This window comes from Oncorhynchus mykiss, chromosome 1 (assembly GCF_013265735.2).
Source record: "Oncorhynchus mykiss isolate Arlee chromosome 1, USDA_OmykA_1.1, whole genome shotgun sequence".
Lineage (NCBI taxonomy): Eukaryota > Metazoa > Chordata > Actinopteri > Salmoniformes > Salmonidae > Oncorhynchus > Oncorhynchus mykiss.
This window is the reverse complement of record NC_048565.1, coordinates 16,572,906-16,594,743: the sequence shown is the minus strand read 5'-3', so window position 1 is coordinate 16,594,743 and position 21,838 is coordinate 16,572,906. Positions and strand designations below refer to the sequence as shown.

Genomic DNA, 21,838 nt, shown 5'->3' with positions numbered 1-21,838 from the left:
GAAGTACTGTGCAATTGTTATTACGGGTCTCATCCTGTGTAGTACTGTGCAATTGTTATTACGGGTCTCGTCCCGTGCATTGTTTACGGGTCTCGTGCCGTGCATTGTTTACAGGTCTCGTGCCGTGCATTGTTTACGGGTCTCATCCCGTGCATTGTTTACAGGTCTCGTGCCGTGTATTGTTTACAGGTCTCGTGCCGTGTATTGTTTACAGGTCTCGTGCCGTGTATTGTTTACAGGCCTCGTGCTGTGCATTGTTTACGGGTCTCGTGCCGTGCATTGTTTACAGGCCTTGTGCCGTGCATTGTTTACGGGCCTCGTGCCGTGCATTGTTTACGGGCCTCGTGCCGTGCATTGTTTACAGGCCTCGTGCCGTGCATTGTTTACGGGTCTCGTGCCGTGCATTGTTTACTTGTCTCGTCCCGTGCATTGTTTACGGGTCTCGTGCTGTGCATTGTTTACAGGTCTCGTGCTGTGTATTGTTTACGGGTCTCGTGCTGTGTATTGTTTACGGGCCTCGTGCCGTGCATTGTTTACGGGTCTCGTGCCGTGCATTGTTTACAGGTCTCGTGCCGTGCATTGTTTCCAGGTCTCGTGCTGTGCATTGTTTACAGGTCTCGTCCCGTGCATTGTTTACAGGTCTCGTCCCGTGTATTTTTTATGGGTATCGTGCCGTGCATTGTTTACGGGTCTCGTGCCGTGCATTGTTTACAGGTCTCGTGCCGTGCATTGTTTACTTGTCTCGTCCCGTGCATTGTTTACGGGTCTCGTGCTGTGCATTGTTTACAGGTCTCGTGCTGTGTATTGTTTACGGGTCTCGTGCTGTGTATTGTTTACGGGTCTCGTGCTGTGTATTGTTTACAGGTCTCGTGCTGTGTATTGTTTACGGGTCTCGTGCTGTGTATTGTTTACGGGTCTTGTGCTGTGTAATGTTTACGGCTCTCGTGCTGTGTATTGTTTGTTGGCACTCCTATATGTCCCATAAACATCTCAATTGGGTCTTTTTCCCGATTAAATCCGTCAAAGTATACCCAAAATGTTGATTTATGAAGCCCGTCTGATCCAGGAAACGGGTCTCTATCTATTTTCGCCGTAGACAATACATAGACTGGCGGATGACTTTTTTTTTGTGGTTTTTGTGAACAGTTTTCCTCTGGATTCTTACTCCTAAACACGTTCTGTTAAAGCCACAGACATGATTTAACCAGTTTTAGAGACTTCAGAGTGTTTTCTATCCACACATACTAATAATATGCATATAATATATTCCTGCCATGAGTAGCAGGACGTTGAAATGTTGCACGATTTTAAACCCCCTATTACGTATTCCTGCGCCTGTCTCCAATCAATCAATTATACACGTGACACATAAGGCCTTTGTGGAGGTAAACATGGAGGGGAATAAGGCAGCGGCTGCCACTGCTGGCATGGTGCCATTCTGTATGATCCAAGTGGAACGCTTCACGGCAGACCACACCTTCCTCTCCTTTATAGACACATCCTGTTCCCCGGCAGGTTTTCCTCTCCTCTGTAGAGGAAGTGTAGAGAGAAACTGAATCCACTAAGTCAAATAAAAAAGACTGTCTAAGTTTATTTTCTGTTTGGACGGTAGCATTCTGTATGATTAGGTTCTCCTATACACTCTGTTATTATTTGGATTTAAGAGTGTTAATTAGCTATTATCCCTATCTGTTAAAAAATCAAATAAGCATTAATTCCTAATAAAATAAAAAATATTGTGTGATTGGTTTACGTTCACAATAAGATAACACTTTATTTCCATTTTGGTAAAGTGATAGAAACTTTATTGGCATTGACAGATTATTTGTTTTAAACTTACAAGCAATCCCACTTTATCAAATATACAGAATAATATATAAGAAAGTATTTCCTCAAGCAAGCATATATAATGTCACAGGGCATCATCTGGCAAATTCCATATAAACAACAGATTTTCAATTATAGTACGTATTTCACAATACATAAAAATCATTGTACATTCTGTTGTTTTGTAATCAATGCATTATGTTGTCAGATGAGTCCCGATATGTTCATCTCTGTTTATATCAGATGAGTTTGCTGATAGTGAGGCCCAGCAGCAGAGGGACTAGGCTCAGTCTAATGGACCAGGCTGTGTTATGGGCTTTGGTTACAGTTACAGGTAAAGGGGCTGTGTTACAGGTGAATTGCACAAAGTTGATGTAACTTGAGGGCAGCAGTTGATCAATATAGTTGCACACGTTGGTAGATGTACAGCCCTGGATGTTCACCATATAATTGATTGAGCCAAGTACTGTCAAAGAGAACAACATATTTAATTTTCCGAACATCTTTCTCTCATAGAACAACTAAAATCTAATTATTTTGAATCAACAATAATACCATGATCTCCAACAGTATTGGGACAGTGACACATTTGCTGTTTTGGCTCTGTACTCCAGTACTTTGAAATTATACAATGACTTGAGGTTAAAGCGCAAACTGTTGGCTTTAATTTGATGATATTTTCATTCATATCGGTGAACTGTTTTAGAAAATATGTGTATTACAGTTGTCAAAAGTTTAGTATTTGGCCCCATATTCCTAGCACACAATGATTACATCAAGCTTGTTACTCTACAAACTTGTTGGATGCATTTACTGTTTGTTTTGATTGTGTTTCAAATGATTTTGTGCCTAATAGAAATGAATGGTAAATAATGTATTGTGTCATTTTGGAGTAACTTAAAAAAAAAGAAGTAATAATAGAATATGTTTCTAAACACTTCTACATTAATGTGGAGGCTACCATGAATATGGTTAATAAATGAATGAATCATGAATAATTATGAGTGAAGACACGACTCTGATGCATATGGGAATATCTTTGGTTTGTTGCCATGACATTCAGAAGCTGAGCTTCGACCTTCTAAATTTGAGGAGTCAAAGAAATTGGATTTGGGTTAGGAAGTAAATCTTATACAATGTTTGACTCTGTTCCTATCAATTGATCTAATCACTTTTTGTCAAATAGAATATGTACAATATAAATTGAGGGTTCATAATAAAACATAATAATACAATTTGGGGAAATCGGGTCTAGACTTAATTTGTATTATTATTCATAATAGTATCATTAAAAAGCCTAACTCAAAGATGAATGAGCTTCAAAACAACAAACAACATTTTCCTAATTCCCTCAGATTAAACTAAATTAATCGGGTGGAGTCTGCCACTAGCACAGTCAGTTTAGTCATTTCAGCTATCCCCATTGAGACTGTGTCTGTGCCTCGATCTAGGTTGGGCAAAACTAAACATGGTGGTGTTCGCCTTAGCAATCTCAATGGAATAAAGACCTCCTCCATTCCTGTCATTATAGAAAGAGATTGTGATATCTCACATCTCAAAATAGGGATACTTAATGTTAGATCCTTCACTTCCAAGGAAGTTATAGTCAATGAACTAATCACTGATCATATTTTTGATGTGACTGGCCTGACTGAAACATGGCTTAAGCCTGATGAATTGATTGTGATAAATGAGGCCTCTCCTCCTGGTTACACTAGTGACCATATCCCCCACGCATCCTGCAAAGGTGGAGGTGTTGCTAACATTTACGATACCAAATTTCAATTAAAAAAATAAAAAAATGACTGCGTTTTCATCTTTTGAGCTTCTAGCCATGAAATCTATGCAGCCAATTCAATCACTTTTTATAGCTATTGTTTACAGGCCTCCTGGGCCGTATACAGTGTTCCTCACTGAGTTTGCTGAATTCCTATTGGACCTTGTAGTCATGGCAGATAATATCCACATCTTTGGTGACTTTAATATTCACATGGAAAAGTCCACAGACCCACTCCAAAAGGCATTTGGAGCCATCGTCGACTCAGTGGGTTTTGTCCAACATGTCTCCGGACCTATTCACTGCCACAGTCATACTCTGGACCTAGTTTTGTCCCGTGGAATAAATATTGTGGATCTAAATGTTTTTCCTCATAATCCTGGACAATCGGACCACCATTTTATTATGTTTGCAATCGCAATTTATGATCTGCTCAGACCCCAACCAAGGGTCATCAAAAGCCGTGCTATAACTTCTCGGACAATTAAAAGATTCTTAGATGCCCTTCCAGACTCCCTCCATCTACCCAAGGACATAGGAGTACAACAATCGATTAACCACCTACTGTAACTGAGGAAGTTCATTTAACCTTGTGTAATACTCTAGATGCAGTCGCACCCCTACAAACATTTATCATAAGAAACTAGCTCTGTGGTATATAGAAAATACCCGAGCCTTGAAGCAAGCTTCCAGAAAATTGGAACGGAAATACACCAAACTGGAAGTCTTCCGATTAGCTTGAAAAGACAGTACCGTGCAGAATTGAAGAGCCCTCACTGCTGATCGATCATCCTATTTTTCCAATTTATTTGAGGAGAATAAGAACAATCCTACAATTATTTTTTATACTGTCGCAAAGCTAGCTAAAAAGCGGCATTCCCCAAGAGAGGATGGCTTTCACTTCAGCGGTGATAAATTCTTTGACGAAAAGATCATGATCATTAGAAAGCAAATTACGGACTCCACTTGAAATCTATTTATTTCTCCAAAGCACAGTTGTCCTGAGTCTGCACAACACTGCCAGGACCTAGGATCAAGGGAGACACTCAAGCTTTTCAAATCGTATTTCTCTTGACACATTCATGAAAATAGTCAAAACCTTCAAGCTACATACTGGACCCTATTCCGACTAAACTACTGAAAGAGCTGCTTCCTGTGCTTGGCCAACCTATGTTGAACATAATAAACGGCTCCCTATCCACCGGATGTGTACCATACTCACTAAAAGTGGCAGCAGTAAAAGCCCATCTCCCAGAAAATATGAAAAACCATTGGCCTATATCAAATATCCCATTCCTCTATAATTGTAGAAAAAGCTGTTTCCCAGCAACTCACTGTCTTCCTGAAGACTAACAATGTATACGAAACGCTTCAGTCTGGTTTTAGACCCCATCATAGCACTGAGACTGCACTCTTGAAGGTGGTAAATTACCTTTTAATGGCATCAGGCCAAAGTTCTGCATCTGTCCTCGTGCTCCTAGACCTTAGTGCTGCTTTTGATACCATCGATTGGGTGAGATTGGGAACCCAAGTTGGTCTACACGGACACGTTCTGGCCTGGTTTAGATATTATATGTCAGAAAGTTATCAGTTTGTCTCTGTGGATGGTTTGTCCTCTGACAAATCAGCTGAAAATGTTGGTGTTCCTCAAGGTTCCGTTTTAGGACCTCTATTGTTTTCCCTATATATTTTACCTCTTGGTGATGCCATTCAGAAACATAATCTTAAATTTCTCTGCTATGTGGACGATACACAGCTGTACATTTCGATGATACATGGTGAAGCCCCAAAATTGCCCTCCCTGGAAGCCTGTGTTTCAGACATAAAGAAGTGGATGGTGGCAAATGTTTTACTTTTAAACTCAGACAAAACAGAGATGCTAGTTCTAGGTCCCAAGAAACAAAGAGATCTTATGTTGGATCTGACAATTAATCTTGATGGTTGTACAGTCATCTCAAATAAAACTGTAAAGGACCTCAGCGTTACTCTGGATCCTGATGATTCAGAAAAATGAATCCATGTCACTTCTAAATTAGACTACTGCAAAGCTCTACTATCCGGCTACCCGGATAAAGCACTAAATAAACTTCAGTTAGTGCTAAACACGGCTGCTAGAATCTTGACTAGAACCAAAAAATGTGATCATATTACTTCAGCGCTAGCCTCTCTACACTGGCTTCCTGTTAAGGCTAAGGCTGATTTCAAGGTTCTATTGCTAGCCTACAAAGCATTACATGGGCTTGCTCCCATCTATCTTTCCGTTTTGGTCCTGCCGTACATACCTACATGTATGCTACAGTCACAAGACGCAGGCCTCCTTATTGTCCCTACAATTTCTAAGCAAAGAGCTGGAGGCAGGGCTTTCTCCTATAGAGCTCAATTTTTATGTTATGGTCTCCCTATCCATGTGAGAGACGCAGACTCGGTCTCGACCTTTAAGTCTTTATTGAAGGCTCCTCTCTCCAGTAGGTCCTATGATTGAGTGTAGTCTGGCCCAGTTGTGTGAATGTGAACGGAAAGGCACTGGAGCGTCAAAACACCCTTGCTTTCTCTGCCTGGCCGGTTCCCCTCTCTCCACTGGGATTCTCTGCCTCTAACCCTATTACACTGGCTTACTGGTGCTCTTCCATGCCGTCCCTAGGAGGGGTGCGTCACTTGAGAGGGTTGAGTCTGACGTGATCTTCCTGTCCGGGTTGGCGCTCCCCTCGGGTTCGTGCCGTGGGGGAGATCTTCATGGGCTACTGTATACTCGGCCTTGTTTCAGGATGGTAAGTTGGTGGTTGAAGATATCCCTCTAGTGGGGTGGGGGCTGTAATTTGGCAAAGTGGGTGGGGTTATATCCTGCCTGGTTGGCCCTGTCCAGGGGTATAGTCGGACGGGGCCACAGTGTCTCCCGATGCCTCCTGTCTCAACCTCCAGTATTTATGCTGCAATAGTTTGTGTTGGGGGGCTAGGGTCAGTCTGTTAAATCTGGTGTATTTCTATTTTCTTATCTGGTGTCCTGTGTGAATTTAAGTATGCTACCTCTAATTCTCACTCTCTCTTCTCTCGGAGGACCATGCCTCAGGACGACCTGGCCTGATGACTCCTTGCTGTCCACAGTCCACCTGGTCATGCTGCTGCACCAGTTTCAACTGTTCTGCCTGCGGCAATGGAACACTGACCTGTTCACCGGATGTGCTACCTTGTCCCGGACCTGCTCTTTTCGACTTTCTCTCTCTACCACACCTGCTGTCTCTAACTCTGAATGATCAGCTATGAAAAGCCAACTGACATTTACTACTGAGGTGCTGACCTGTTCCACCCTCTACAACCACTGTGATTATTATTATTTGACCCTGCTGGTCATCTATGAATGTTTGAACATCTTGGCCATGTACTGTTATAATCTCCACCCGGCACAGCCAGAAAAGGACTGGCCACCCCTCAGAGCCTTGTTCCTCTCTAGGTTTCTTCCTAGGTTCCTGCCTTTCTAGGGAGTTTTTCCTAACCACCATGCTTCTACATCTGCATTGCTTGCTGTTCGGGGTATTAGGCTGGGTTTCTGTACAGCACGTTGTGACATCGGCTGACGTAAAAAGGGCTTTATAAATACACTGCTCAAAAAAATAAAGGGAACACTTAAAATTCCCAATGTAACTCCAAGTCAATCACACTTCTGTGAAATCAAACTGTCCAATTAGAAAGCAACACTGATTGACAATACATTTCACATGCTGTTGTGCAAATAGAATAGACAACAGGTGGAAATTATAGGCATTTAGCAAGACACCCCCAATAAAGGAGTGGTTCTGCAGGTGGGGACCACAGACCACTTCTCAGTTCCTATGCTTCCTGGCTGATGTTTTGGTCACTTTTGAATGCTGGCGGTGCTTTCACGCTAGTGGTAGCATGAGACGGAGTCTACAACCCACACAAGTGGCTCAGGTAGTACAGCTCATCCAGGATGGCACATCAATGCGAGATGTGGCAAGAAGGTTTGCTGTGTCTGTCAGCGTAGTCTCCAGAGCATGGAGGCGCTACCTGGAGACAGGCCAGTACATAAGGAGATGTGGAGGAGGCCGTAGGAGGGCAACAACCCAGCAGCAGGACCGCTACCTCCGCCTTTGTGCAAGGAGGAGCAGGAGGAGCACTGCCAGAGCCCTGCAAAATGACCTCCAGCAGGCCACAAATGTGCATGTGTCTGCTCAAACGGTCAGAAACAGACTCCATGAGGGTGGTATGAGGGCCCAACGTCCACAGGTGGGGGTTGTGCTTACAGCCCAACACCGTGCAGGACGTTTGGCATTTGCCAGAGAACACCAAGATTGGCAAATTCGCCACTGGCACCCCGTGCTCTTCACAGATGAAAGCAGGTTCACACTGAGCACGTGACAGACGTGACAGTCTGGAGACGCCGTGGAGAACGTTCTGCTGCCTGCAACATCCTCCAGCATGACCGGTTTGGCGGTGGGTCAGTCTTTGGGGGGCCGCACAGCCCTCCATGTGCTCGCCAGAGGTAGCCTGACTGCCATTAGGTACCGAGATGAAATCCTCAGACCCCTTGTGAGACTATATGCTGGTGTGGTTGGCCCTGGGTTCCTCCTAACGCAAGACAATGCTAGACCTCATGTGGCTGGAGTTTGTCAGCAGTTCCTGCAAGAGGAAGGCATTGATGCTATGGACTGGCCCGCCTGTTCCCCAGACCTGAATCCAATTGAGCACATCTGGGACATCATGTCTCGCTCCATCCACCAACGCCACGTTGCACCACAGACTGTCCAGGAGTTGGCGGATGCTTTAGTCCAGGTCTGGGAGGAGATCCCTCAGGAGACCATCCGCCACCTCATCAGGATCATGCCCAGGTGTTGTAGGGAGGTCATACAGCCACGTGGAGGCCACACACACTACTGAGCCTCATTTTGACTTGTTTTAAGGACATTACATCAAAGTTGGATCAGCCTGTAGTGTGGTTTTCCACTTTAATTTTGAGTGTGACTCCAAATCCAGACCTCCATGGGTGGATAAATTTGATTTCCATTGTTAATTTTTGTGTGATTTTGTTGTCAGCACATTCAACTATGTAAAAAGTATTTAATAAGAATATTTCATTCATTCAGATCTAAGATGTGTTATTTTTGTGTTCCCTTTATTTTTTTTAGCAGTGTACATTTGATTGATATAGGCTATCTCACATAGCATTTTACATTTTTTGGGGGGGAACACCTGATCTATAGTTGCACAAATGTGATGAGTTTTTGTATCATGAACAACAAAACAAGTCACCATTGCCGCTGAAGCTCAAGCACTGGTCCTCCACCCCCAGGCAGGCCACAGTGCTGTTATGCACAACGCCTTGGAAGCTGCTGTAAGAGGTACATTGTCTTCCGTTAGCCAGTGAACTCGGGGCTGTAGGAAGAGAACGGAAATGTATATCAGTGGATATGCATTCTACAGTACATTCAGTGGACATAGCTAGCTCCAGGATCTAAAAATAACTATTTTCATTGGTAATGCAATGGAAACACATTCAGGAAGCATATTGTCCTGGTTCAGATAGCGGAATTGAGCCAATGACACAGTACAGTGGGGTCTGACATTGTTGACACCCTTGATACAGATAAGTAATAATGACTGAATGAAATAAATCATTTAAATAAATATTTTGTATGCAATAAAACTAGGGACATATGATTTTATACTAATAAAACTGCTCAGCGAAAGAGACTGTTTAACAAGTAATAGGTTCTTTCTCAAAAAGGTAGGGGTGAAATTGACACCCCTAAAAATTCATATACAGTGGGGCAAAAAAGTATTTAGTCAGCCACCAATTGTGCAAGTTCTCCCACTTAAAAAGATGAGAGGCCTGTAATTTTCATCATAGGTACACTTCAACTATGACAGACAAAATGAATAGAAAAAAATCCAGAAAATTACATTGTAGGATTTTTAATGAATTTAATTGCACAGTATGGTGGAAAATATGTATTTGGTCAATAACAAAAGTTTATCTCAATACTTTGTTATATACCCTTTGTTGGCAATGATAGAGGTCAAACATTTTCTGTAAGTCTTCACATTTTCTGTAAGTCTTGCTGATGGAAGGAGGTTTTCACACACTGTTGCTGGTATTTTGGCCCATTCCTCCATGCAGATCTCCTCTAGAGCAGTGATGTTTTGGGGCTGTTACTGGGCAACACAGACTTTCAACTCCCTCCAAAGATTTTCTATGGGGTTGAGATCTGGAGACTGGCTAGGCCACTCCAGGACCTTGAAATGCTTCTTACGAAGCCACTCATTCGTTGCCCGGGCGGTGTGTTTGGGATCATTGTCATGCTGAAAGACCCAACCACGTTTCATCTTCAATGCCCTTGCTGATGGAAGGAGGTTTTCACTCAAAATCTCACGATACATGGCCCCATTCATTCTTTCCTTTACACGGATCAGTCGTCCTGGTCTCTTTGCAGAAAAACAGCCCCAAAGCATGATGTTTCCACCCCCATGCTTCACAGTAGGTATGGTGTTCTTTGGATGCAACTCAGCATTCTTTGTCCTCCAAACATGATGATTTGAGTTTTTACCAAAAAGTTCTATTTTGGTTTCATCTGACCATATGACATTCTCCCAATCTTCTTCTGGATCATCCAAATGCTCTCTAGCAAACTTCAGACGTGCCTGGACATGTACTGGCTTAAGCAGGGGGACACGTCTGGCACTGCAGGATTTGAGTCCCTGGCGGTGTAGTGTGTTACTGATGGTAGACTTTGTTACTTTGGTCCCAGCTCTCTGCAGGTCATTCACTAGGTCTCCCCGTGTGGTTCTGGGACAGGTGTCTTTTATACTGATAACAAGTTCAAACAGGTGCCATTAATACAGGTAACGAGTGGAGGACAGAGGAGCCTCTTAAAGAAGAAGTTACAGGTCCGTGAGAGCCAGAAATGTTACTTGTTTGTAGATGATCAAATACTTATTTTCCACCATAATTTGCAAATAAATTCATTAAAAATCCTACAATGTGATTTTCTGGATTTTCTTCTACTCATTTTGTCTGTCATAGTTGAAGTGTGCCTATGATGGAAATTACAGGTCTCTCTCATATTTTTAAGTGGGAGAACTTGCACAATTGGTGGCTGACTAAATACTTTTTTGCCCCACTGTAAATAAAGTAGTCAAAAGTGTAGTATTTGGTCCCGTATACCTAGCACACAATGACAACATCAAGCTTGTGACTGAATGCCTTTGCAGTTCTTTTGTTTGTGTTTCAGATTATTGTAATGTATTGTGTCATTTTGGTGTCACTTTTATTGTAAATAAGAATAGAATATGTTTCTGAACACTTCTACATTCATGTCGATGCTACCATGATTATGGCTAATGCTGAATGAACCTTGAATAATGCTGAGTGAGAAAGTTAGAGGGTGAAATATCATACCCCCCTGTTATTGGTAATGGAGAGTTTAGAATGTCTTGGCGGCAAGATCTTTTAATTTATTTGACCTTTATTTCACTAGGCAAGTCAGTTAAGAACAAATTCTTATTTTACAATGACGGCCTACTCCGAACCATCCCCTAACCCGTACGACGCTGGGTCAATTGTGCGCCGCCCTAGGGACTTCTGATCACGGCCGGTTGTGATACAGCCAGGGACCAAACCAGGGTCTGTAGTGATGCCTCTAGCACTGAGATGCAGTGCCTTAGACCGCTGCACCACTCGGGATTCATTCAGGATTATCTGTAATCATGGTAGTTAATGTAGAAGAGTTTAGAAACATATTCAATTATTATTTGTAAAAAAAGTCACTCCAAAATAACAATGCATTATTTACCACTGTTGCTTTGTCAATAATAGGGGATTGGATTCGAAAACCACTCAGTATCTGGTGTGACCACCATTTGCCCCATTCAGCGCATGCAGCGCATTTGCCTCATCTCATTCGCATAGAGTTGATCAGGCTGCTGATTGTTGCCAGTGGAATGTTGTCCCACTCCTATTCAATGGCTGTGTGAAGTTGCTGGATATTGGCGGGAACTGGAACATGCTGTCGTACGCGTCGATCCAGAGTATCCCAAACATGCTCAATGGTGACATGTTTGTTGAGTATGCAGGCCATGGAAGAACTGGGACATTTTTAGTTTCCAGGAATCATGTACAGATCCTTGCTGCATTGGGCCGTGCATTATCACGCTGAAACATGAGGTGATGGTGGCGGATGAATGTCACTACAGTGGGTCTATGGATCTCGTCACGGTATCTCTGTGCATTCAAATTGCCATCGATAAAATGCAATGGTGTTCGTTGCCCGTAGATTATGCCTGCCCATACCATAACCCCACTGCCACCGTGGGGCACTCTGTCCACAACATTGACATCAGCAAACCGCTTGCCACACAATGCCATACACGCTGTATGCCATCTGCTCAGTACAGTTGAAACCGCGATTCATCCGTGAACAGCACACTTCTCCAGCATGCCAGTGGCCATCGAAGGTGAGCCTTTGCCCACTGAAGTTGCTTACGACGCCAAACTGCAGTCAGGTCAAGACCCTGGAGAGGACAACGAGCATGCAGATAGGCTTTCCTGAGACGGTTTCTGACAGTTTGTACAGAAATGATTTAGTTGTACAAACACAGTTTCATCAGCTGTTTGGGTGGCTGGTCTCAGACAATCCCACAGGTGAAGAAACAGGATGTGGAGGTCCTGGGCTGGCTTGGTTACACATGGTCTGCGGTTATGAGACCGGTTGGACGTACTGACAAATTCTCTAAAACGTTAGGGAAGTGAACATTGAATTCTTTGGCAACAGCTCTGGCAGAAATTCCTGCAGTCAGCATGCCAATTGCACGCTCCCTCAAAACTGAAGACATTTGTGGCATTGTGTTGTGTGACAAAACATTTTAGAGTGGCCTTTTAATGTCCCCAGCACAAGGTGCACCTGTGTAATGATCATGCTGTTTAATCAGCTTCTTGATATGCCACACCTGTCAGGTTAATGGATTATCTTGGTAAAGAAGAAATGCTCATTAACAGGGATGTAAACAAATTTGCTCACAACATTTTAGAGAAATCATGAAACGTGGGACCAGCACTTGACATGTTGCGTATATATTTTTGTTCAGAGTAATCAATATATGATCTTGCAGACAGTGATTCAGCTTTGATCTAACTTTACTTAACAAGCACCATTGTGAGAAGTGGTAATCTTCTATTTGTAATAATAATAATACGTGATGAGTAGGTCTATAAGGCGTAGGTTCTACAAGGACAAAAAAATAAACTTTGATTTGATCAGCTTGGACACATGGTTACAATATACCCTATTACAGAATAAAAGAAGACCGAGAGGTGAACTATCAATTAATATAATTTATTTGCATAGATTTTGTCATCAAATCATTTGACCAAGTAGTGAACATAAATAATTACTAAGAAGAATAGCAGGAAATTCATTTTAAAACAGCCATACAATCAATCTTTTAGCGTGGTGTATTTAGGCATCTTAATAAAATATCATCAAAATGCATTATTACCTCCAACTTGGCCTAATTCCCATTTTCAATCCCCCATACCATGGTAGACTGGGACCTGTGTCTCAACCAATAGTCAATGTAGGCTAAATATCCCAAGCAGGGCTACAGCAACTTCCAGAGAGGGTCAGGCTCTTGGGCTTTGCAGGGGCCACTCTGGTTTGTGTGTCCTTGGGAGAACGTTGTCGCAGTAACCAAGTGGTCACATATAGATCTGGGTTCCATTCAGTGGTGGTCGGTCCGTTTAAGATTAGGGAGGACAATAATCTTTTTATGAGCGTGGCCTTATTTCTATTACAGCATTTTGGATGACGGTCATTCATATTCCATTCTACCAGCTCAATGTAACATCAATAGGTTTAGGCTACTATATGACACTTGCATTTTCCCTGTATCCATCATGAGGTTGTTACAACCTAGCCAATAAATGAAAGTTTACAACGTAGGTCCACAGGTCGAGAGAAACATTTGAGTAATCAAGGTGACAGACAGTGACACATTCAATACTGCCTTGCACACCCTTGCCTGCATCTAGCTGATCTAGGGTGAAATCATTAGTCCAACATTTGTAAACAAGAGTTTCTATTGGACAAATTCAGGTATCTGAATTTAGTTTGCTTCCGTTGAAGATTTTTTTTTCAACAGAATCGGCAGAATGAATACATCCCTGATCATACGCAAACACAGTTCACTTTCATATTAGCCACATACAAACAGCATGATCACTTGGAGGGAGGGGGGGGGGGGGGGGGGGGGCGCTATGGGATTTAGTTAAGATACTCTAAAGAGGTAGGGTTTCAGACATTTTCTGAAGATGGGCATGGATGCTGTCCAGATATGTAAGAAACACACTCGGATCATATATTTCTTCAAACTATGACAATTGAAATCAGGACATCAAATACATTGTTGAAAACCACATTTAATTTAAGTAAAGGACACAAGTCTCTTACCAGACAGAGTTTCCTTGTTGCACCCATTGGTGTTACAGCAGAGCTGGTTAGAGGCAGCCCTTATGATGCCCAAGTTCCCTGACACTGTGACTTCAGTGTTAAGAGGAGTTACACAGATGGAGGATGGTGAACACATTTTGAGTACCACGGTGGTATTATCGGGACCTTCACCAGTAACAGATCCAAAACCAGAGAAGAATAGATCAATTTAGAATATAATATGAAATAATATCATAGAGCAATGAGTCAATTACACTGTAATCTTACAGGAGTGTTCAAAAGCATCCTTCATGAGGAAGCTAACAGCATAATTTAATTTGTCTTGAAGCGTTAGCATGTAGTGGACAACAAACTCTAAACACACCTTGTATGGTTCTGGTTGCAGTGAGACATCTTTCATTTGAGGCTGGACAGGTAACTAAAGAAGAGTTTGTACATGCTGCATCAGTACAGTTGAAACACTGCAGCATCTCAACTGAAAAACAAGAACATTTAAACAAATGTACTGTAAAGGCCATTTAGCTATGATGAATATTTACACAGGCATTTGGGAGTGATGCAGTTAAGAAACCATTTATCTTGGTAGACACCTCTAATTGTGAGAGGTCAGTGGTGTTACCTGAGCAGAAGTGAATGCAGATGAGAGAGAGAGTCAAGATGAGCTTCATCGTGGACAGATAGACAAGCAGGTGAACAGCAGTGGTACTGTGGGCTGATCTGGGACTGGTAGACAGGCAGGTGTGCAGTGGTACTCTGGGTTGGGAAACAGGTCCTTATAAACCAGTGAGGAGGAGGAAATGTGGAGACAGAGATTGGGAGGAATGTGAAGTAAAAGTATCTTAATAGAAAATGAAGTAAAAGTGAGTCACCCAGTAAAATACTACTTGAGTAAAAGTCTAAAAGTATCTGTTTTAAAATATACTTAAGTGGTGGACAAAGTATTCAATTGTCATACTTGAAAGTAAAAAGTAAATGCTGAAACATACAAAAATGTAAAATATATAAAATTCCTTAATTTAAGCAAACTAGACGGAATTATATAAAAAAAACAAACATTTAACAGACAGGGACACACTCCAACTCAGACATAATTTAAAAACCCAGTAAGAATGGCAACGTGTTACTTTGATACAGTACATTAATCATACCATATTGTTGTCTTGAGTGAGCATTCGTATTCTAACACCTGACTACTTTTAGGTGTCAAGGAAAACATATGGGAGTAAAACGTACATATTTTGCTTAGGAATGTAGTGGAGTAAAAGTTAAAGTTGTCAACAATATAAATAGTTAAGTACATACAGATACCCCAAAGAACTGCGTAACTAGTTCTTTCAAGTATTCTTACACCACTGGCTGAAGGATGGACATGCAGATAGTGGAAAGAGGACATGAGAGAATGCCAGAAAGATGGAAAGCAATTCTAACAGAACCACAAAAAAATGCTAAAGAAGGGAAATGTTATGATTTATGATCAATAGATTTTAAACATTAAATACAACTCACCAATATCTTGCATTAAATGAAAATGCTCTATGATGGTTTCGAAAAAGACAGACAAACACCCAACGAGGCAGGAAGTAACAGGCGTATTTCAGTGGTGGCACTTTTATTTAACAAGAGAGGGGGATGTAGAAACTCATGTTGCGTTCATAACTAGTGGTAAAATTGGAAAATGTGCGAACAAGCTGTGTCTACCATAAACTAAAAGTACAGTTATCATGCCCGTAAACAAATAATAGTGTTCAAAAACCATATTAATAGATTGTGTTTATAAATGATGTTTTGTTGCATTTAGGTGCCAGAAAAGCTGTGACTGCTAGATTTCAGCATGTGGGAGAAGGCGGATCTCAGAGAGATCCCATTAGTAATTTGCAGTTGGAGGGGCGTGTACTTTCATGTAAGACAGTTTCAAGGTGTGACAGCTGGTGTGCAGGTTAGCTACAGTACACGTGGTTTGGCTGCATTACAAGTTAAAATGCTCTGCAATAACAAAAATGCTCCAATAATCTATCGTACTGTACAACCATGGTGAATTGAAGTCTGTAAAGGAACACTCAACCCACCTATGAACATACCGTACCTTCAAAGGTAAAAGATAGATGCATAGGGGTTTAATTAATCCATAGAGTGGATGAACCTAACTGGACCTAGTGATTCTGCTAATAAACACCAACTCTTAGAAAAGCAGCTAGAAAAAAATAACATATCAGTTATATCACCAGGTCATAGCAACAAGTTCCCATTTTGTTTTATACAGACTGACAAATCCAATTCTTTATTTTACAGTTCATGTGTGGTAAGAGTTAAACCAATGCAAAACCACTCAGCTGACAGACAATGCAGACTCCAGAGGCAGGAAGTGAGTGGTTGAACACAGGAAGGTTAAAAGAGAGATCAGATCCGCTTTCAGCCTTAGACCACATCCTGTTATGTGCTCCACTGGCTTGTACAAACACAACACCAGAAACGACTGTGTAACCATAGAGATAGATACAGAATTTATCCATATGCTTAAAACCTACTAACAGCTGCACTTTGTGGTCTATCTATAACCACTAAAATGTATTTTAATTTAATTTGAGTGATTATGTTGTGGGAGGCCTTGGTAGTCCATTTGTAATGCAGAATTTAATTAAGTTATTATTTCCAAAGACTTTGTCACATTCCAACGAAGCCCTTTTCTCAGAGTATGCCCTTTTCACAACCACACACAGAACATGGGGAGTAGTATTTCAGTGAATAGGTAATTAGGTACATTAATAATCATGTGATGAGCCTGATGTGAACTAGCCTGGTCTCAGATCTGTTCGTGCTGTCTCACCCAACTTCTGTGGTCATTGTCAACCACACAGCCTAAAACAGATCTGGGCCCAGGCTAGATGTGAACTGTACCCGAGGCTGCAATACCTTTGACTGAAGGGTGAGGTAACTTCAGATAAATGAAAAAAATCTATATGTAACACATTTCCTTCTGTTCCGTTGAGCAAATTATCATTGTATGCCTTTTCTCTCTCCATCTTCAAACACAAACAGCGCATTTTAAAAGATTATAGTTCAAGAAGAACAGATAGTATCAACAATCTTTTGAAATGAAATATGCATTGAGTCAGTCTGCATATGTCAACCTTGGTTTGGTGTTTGTAGCTTCAAGAGCCGTGCCAAATCCAAATACTTCCCATTGTAGCCTGGAGCGTTTATGCAAGGGTTTCCCAAACTCGGTCCTCGGGGCCCCAAGGGGTGCACGTTTAGTTATTTGCCCTAGCACTACACAGCCAATTCAAGTCATCAACTATTCATCAAGCTTTGCTCAATTGAATCTGTTGTGTACGGCAAAAAAACTAAACATGCACCCCTTGGGGTCCGAGAACCGAGTTTGGGATATGCTGGTTAATGCAAATGTATTTGTGACACACACAAATATGTATGGTCATAATTTTGATGTTTTATTTTGTTGGTTATTTTACGGGGCAGTCCCTTGTATCCTTTTCTAGGCCTCCTAGGTATTTACATTTAAAGTAATGTATATGATTATTGCGGCTAGGCGGAGCTGTGACGTCAGTGGAGAGAGTAAGTGAGATCATCAGGTCTTGGAGGTTTCTTCTTCAATCTAGGAGAATTCCTACACTACTAATGTTTCTCTGTGTCATCATTTTACCCTGTTAATTCAGGTATGTAATGTGCAAATGTGCAATATGACTCTCAAAATATTGAGGTAACATGGTTAACTACATAGTCCATGAGTTGATGTTTGAAGGCAATTGATTTGAGTTTTAACGGAGTGACAAACTGGTTGGTATTTCCCCCATTGTAAGTAATGGAGGTTGGCTAATTTGCTAATGGTTTACATGTAAGAGAAGGGATTAAGATAGTGTCAGAACTTTTTATACTTCTTGTACAAAGTTTTAGTTCCTCTTTGTTTTATTGTCTATAAACAAAGGTTCAGTTTAGTTCAGTTAATATATTTAAAAACGTGATGTCACAATAAAATGTGTTGAAGTGAAAATGTTTGTACGACAATAGCATTTAACAGTTAGCCAGCTTGATGCTAACAAAATTTAGCTTGGCTAAGCGGCTAGCTCCAGGCTAGTTGGTTTCAGTCAATGTTAGCTTAAATGTTAGTGATTTATAATGTTTGTTTAGCACAGGCCTCCAGTAAACATGCCCTCGTACAACTGACTATCCTACCAATCCTCGACTTTGGCGATGTCATTTACAAAATAGCCTCCAACACTCTACTCAGCAAACTGGATGCAGTCTATCACAGTGCTATCCGTTTTGTCACCAAAGCCCCATATACCACCCACCACTGCGACCTGTATGCTCTCGTCTGCTGGCCCTCGCTACATATTCGTCGCCAAACCCACTGGCTCCAGGTCAGCTATAAGTCTTTGCTAGGTAAATCTCCAGCTTATCTCAGCTCACTGGTCACCATAGCAACACCCATCCGTAGCACGCACTCCAGCAGGTATATCCCACAGGTCATCCCCAAAGCCAACACCTCCTTTGGCCGCCTTTCCTTCCAGTTCTCTGTTGCCAATGATTGGACGAATTGCAAAAATTGCTGAAGTTGGAGACTTATATCTCCCTCACTAACTTAAAGTGTCAGCTATCTAAGCAGTTTACCGATCGCTGCAGCTGTACACAGCTCATCTTTAAATAGCCCATCATATTACCTACCTCATCCCCATATTGTTTTTATTTAATTTATTTTTTCTCTTTTGCACACCCGTATTTCTACTTGCACATCATCATCTGCACATCTATCAATCCAGTGTTAATTTGCTGAATTGTAATTACTATGGCCTATTTATTGCCTTTCCTCCTTACTCCATTTGCACACATTGTATATAGATTTTTCTATTGTGTTATTGACTGTACGTTTGTTTATCCCACGTGTAACTCTGTGTTGTTGTTTTTTGCCACACTGCTTTGCTTTATCTTGACCAGGTCCCAGTTGTAAATGAGAACTTGTTCTCAACTGGCCTACCTGGTTAAATAAAGGTGAAAAAAATGTATACCTTTAGAAATATATATATACACAGTATATCAGTAAATCACATATTGCACTTTTGCACAGTATATCACAAAAGTGAGTACACCCCTCACATTTTTGTAAATATTTGAGTAAATCTTTTCATGTGACAACACTGAAGAAATTACACTTTGCTACAATATAAAGTAGTGAGTGTACAGCTTGTATAACAGTGTAAATTTCAAAATAATTCAACACACAGCCATTAATGTCTAAACCGCTGGCAACAAAAGTGAGTACACCCCTAAGTGAAAATGTCCAAATTGGGCCCAAAGTGTCAATATTTTGTGTGGCCCCCATCATTTTCCAGCACTGCCTTAACTCTCTTGGGCATGGAGTTCACCAGAGCTTCACAGGAGTCCTCTTCCACTCCACCATGACGACATCACGGAACTGGTGGATGTTAGAGACCTTGCACTCCTCCACCTTCCGTTTGAGGATGCCCCACAGATGCTCAATAGGGTTTAGGTCTGGAGACATGCTTGGCCAGTCCATCACCTTTTTACCCTCAGCTTCTTTAGCAAGGCAGTGGTCATCTTGGAGGTGTGTTTGGGGTTGTTATCATGTTGGAATACTGCCCTGTGGCCCAGTCTCCGAAGGGAGGGGATCATGTTCTGCTTCACTATGTCACAGTACATGTTGGCATTCATGGTTCCCTCAATGAACTGTAGCTCCCCAGTGCCGGTAGCACTCATGCAGCCTCAGACCATGACACTCCCACCACCATGCTTGACTGTAGGCAAGACACACTTGTCTTTGTACTCCTCACCTGGTTGCCGCCACACACGCTTGACACGATCAGAATCAAATAAGTTTATCTTGGTCTCATCAGACCACAGGAAATGGTTCCAGTAATCCCTGTCTTTAGTCTGCTTGTCTTCAGCTGTTCAACTGTTTCCGGGCTTTCTTGTGTATCATATTTAGAAGAGGCTTCCTTCTGGGACGATAGCCATGCAGATGGTCTGAGCATGTATGGTCTGAGCACTGACAGGCTCACACCCCACCCCTTCAACCTCTGCAGCAATGCTGGCAGCACTCATACGTCTATTTCCCAAAGACAACCTCTGGATATGACGCTGAGCACGTGCACTCAACTTCTTTGGTCGACCATGGCGAGGCCTGTTCTGAGTGGAACCTGTCCAGTTAAACCGCTGTATGGTCTTGGCCACCGGGCTGCAGCTCAGTTTCAGGGTCTTGGCAATCTTCTTATAGCCCAGGCCATCTTTATGTAGAGCAACAATTCTTTTTTTCAGATCCTCAGAGAGTTCTTTGCCATGAGGTGCCATGTTGAACTTCCAGTGACCAGTCAGTATGAGGAAGTGTGAGAGCGATGGCACCAACTTTAACACACCTGCTTCCCATTCACACCTGAGACCTTGTAACACTAACGAGTCACATGACACCGGGGAGGGAAAATGGCTAATTGGGCCCAATTTGGACATTTTCACTTAGGGGTGTACTCACTTTTGTTGCCAGCTGTTTAGACATTAATGGCTGTGTGTTGAGTTATTTTGAGGGGACAGCAAATTTACACTGTTATACAGCGTACACTCAAGCTGTACACTCAATACTTTACATTGTAGCAAAGTGTCATTTCTTCAGTGTTGTCACATGAAAAGATATACTCAAATGTTTACAAAGATGTGAGGGGTGTACTCACTTTTGTGTTATACAGTATACATATATATATATAATGTGAATGTGTACAGCAGGTGTATGGTTATAGTTTTTTAACCTGAGACCTTTTATTTCTTTGAGCTGGAATATGAAATGTGAAGATTTAATACTACAACAGAGTTGTAATGGATAATTGATTGACAACAAAAAAATGTTTTTTTTTACAAAAGACAACAATATTTTAATGAATCTTGGAGAATGCCTACTACTGAACACTACTACCATTTCTCTGTCTCATCATTTTACCATGTTAATTCAGGTTTATTATCTGCTGACCACGCCTCTGTCTGAGGAGTGTAACATATCCATAAAGGTGGTTTTTGTTTGTAGCTTAAACAGTTGAATTTTTTTTTCTATGATAACCTATAACCATTCAAATGCATTGGCATTTATGCAAATATGGTTACAGTGTGAAAAGTATAAGTAGTATCAAAAAGCAACCTAAGTTGAATCAGTCTGCACATTCTAGAGTTGGTTTGGTGTTTGTAGCATTAAAGGTTAAAGACTGGTAGCAACCTGAATTTTCTCCATTCAAGTCTATGGCCATTGAAATGCATTGGGATTCTTGCAAATATGGTTGTAGTGTGAAAAGTATTGGTTGTGTCAAAACTTCTTTTTTTTCAGACTGAAGACAGTCTGGCTTTAAGGTGGTAGTAGGTGACTCAGTTAATTATCTTGGATGTGTGCTAGGCAACTATCTGACAAAAAAAATTATAAAGTGAACCATGAAATCAGGTTCCTGGCCAGAACATCCACATTTCTGGATAAGCCGGCAATGTTGGCATTGGCAGGGGCTCTTGCTCAGTGCCTCTTTGATTAGGCATGCTCTTCCTGGTACAGTAGTGCCCCCAAGATAAAAACAAACTGAAGACATTTCAGAAAAAAATATTCAGGAATATTCTTAAACTTCCAGCACCTACTCCTCTTGACTATACCCATTTCGAAAGCCTCAGATGGCTCAAAGTGGAGGAGAGAGTCTCTCAGACTAAATTGTGTCTTGTAAATAAGATTGTCCACAGTATGGTCCCAAAGTACCTATGTAACTATTTTAACTTGGTCAGGGAT

General features: G+C 41.6%; 1 protein-coding gene across 1 annotated transcript; it reads right to left on the bottom strand.

Annotated features, from left to right (window-relative positions):
- Window positions 1-1,776: 1,776 nt before the first annotated feature.
- LOC118941201 (phospholipase A2 inhibitor subunit gamma B-like) lies at window positions 1,777-15,788 on the bottom strand. The gene is made up of 6 exons (XM_036953512.1): window positions 15,568-15,788; window positions 14,681-14,833; window positions 14,426-14,536; window positions 14,062-14,226; window positions 8,870-8,992; window positions 1,777-2,293 (listed from the first exon to the last, which is right to left on the bottom strand). The coding sequence occupies exons 1-6, from the start codon at window positions 15,578-15,580 to the stop codon at window positions 2,067-2,069; spliced, it is 792 nt and encodes a 263-aa protein (XP_036809407.1). The 5' UTR covers window positions 15,581-15,788; the 3' UTR covers window positions 1,777-2,066.
- Between the last annotated feature and the right edge of the window lie 6,050 nt (window positions 15,789-21,838).

Bases quoted from the DNA above. Each gene is read 5' to 3' on its own strand.
- LOC118941201 (XM_036953512.1), bottom strand. The intron at 8,993-14,061 runs GTAAGAGACTTG...CTCTTCCTACAG, and splicing joins CAACAAGGAAACTCTGTCTG to CCCCGAGTTCACTGGCTAAC. The intron at 2,294-8,869 runs GTGACTTGTTTT...TCTCTTTGACAG, and splicing joins CTTGAGCTTCAGCGGCAATG to TACTTGGCTCAATCAATTAT.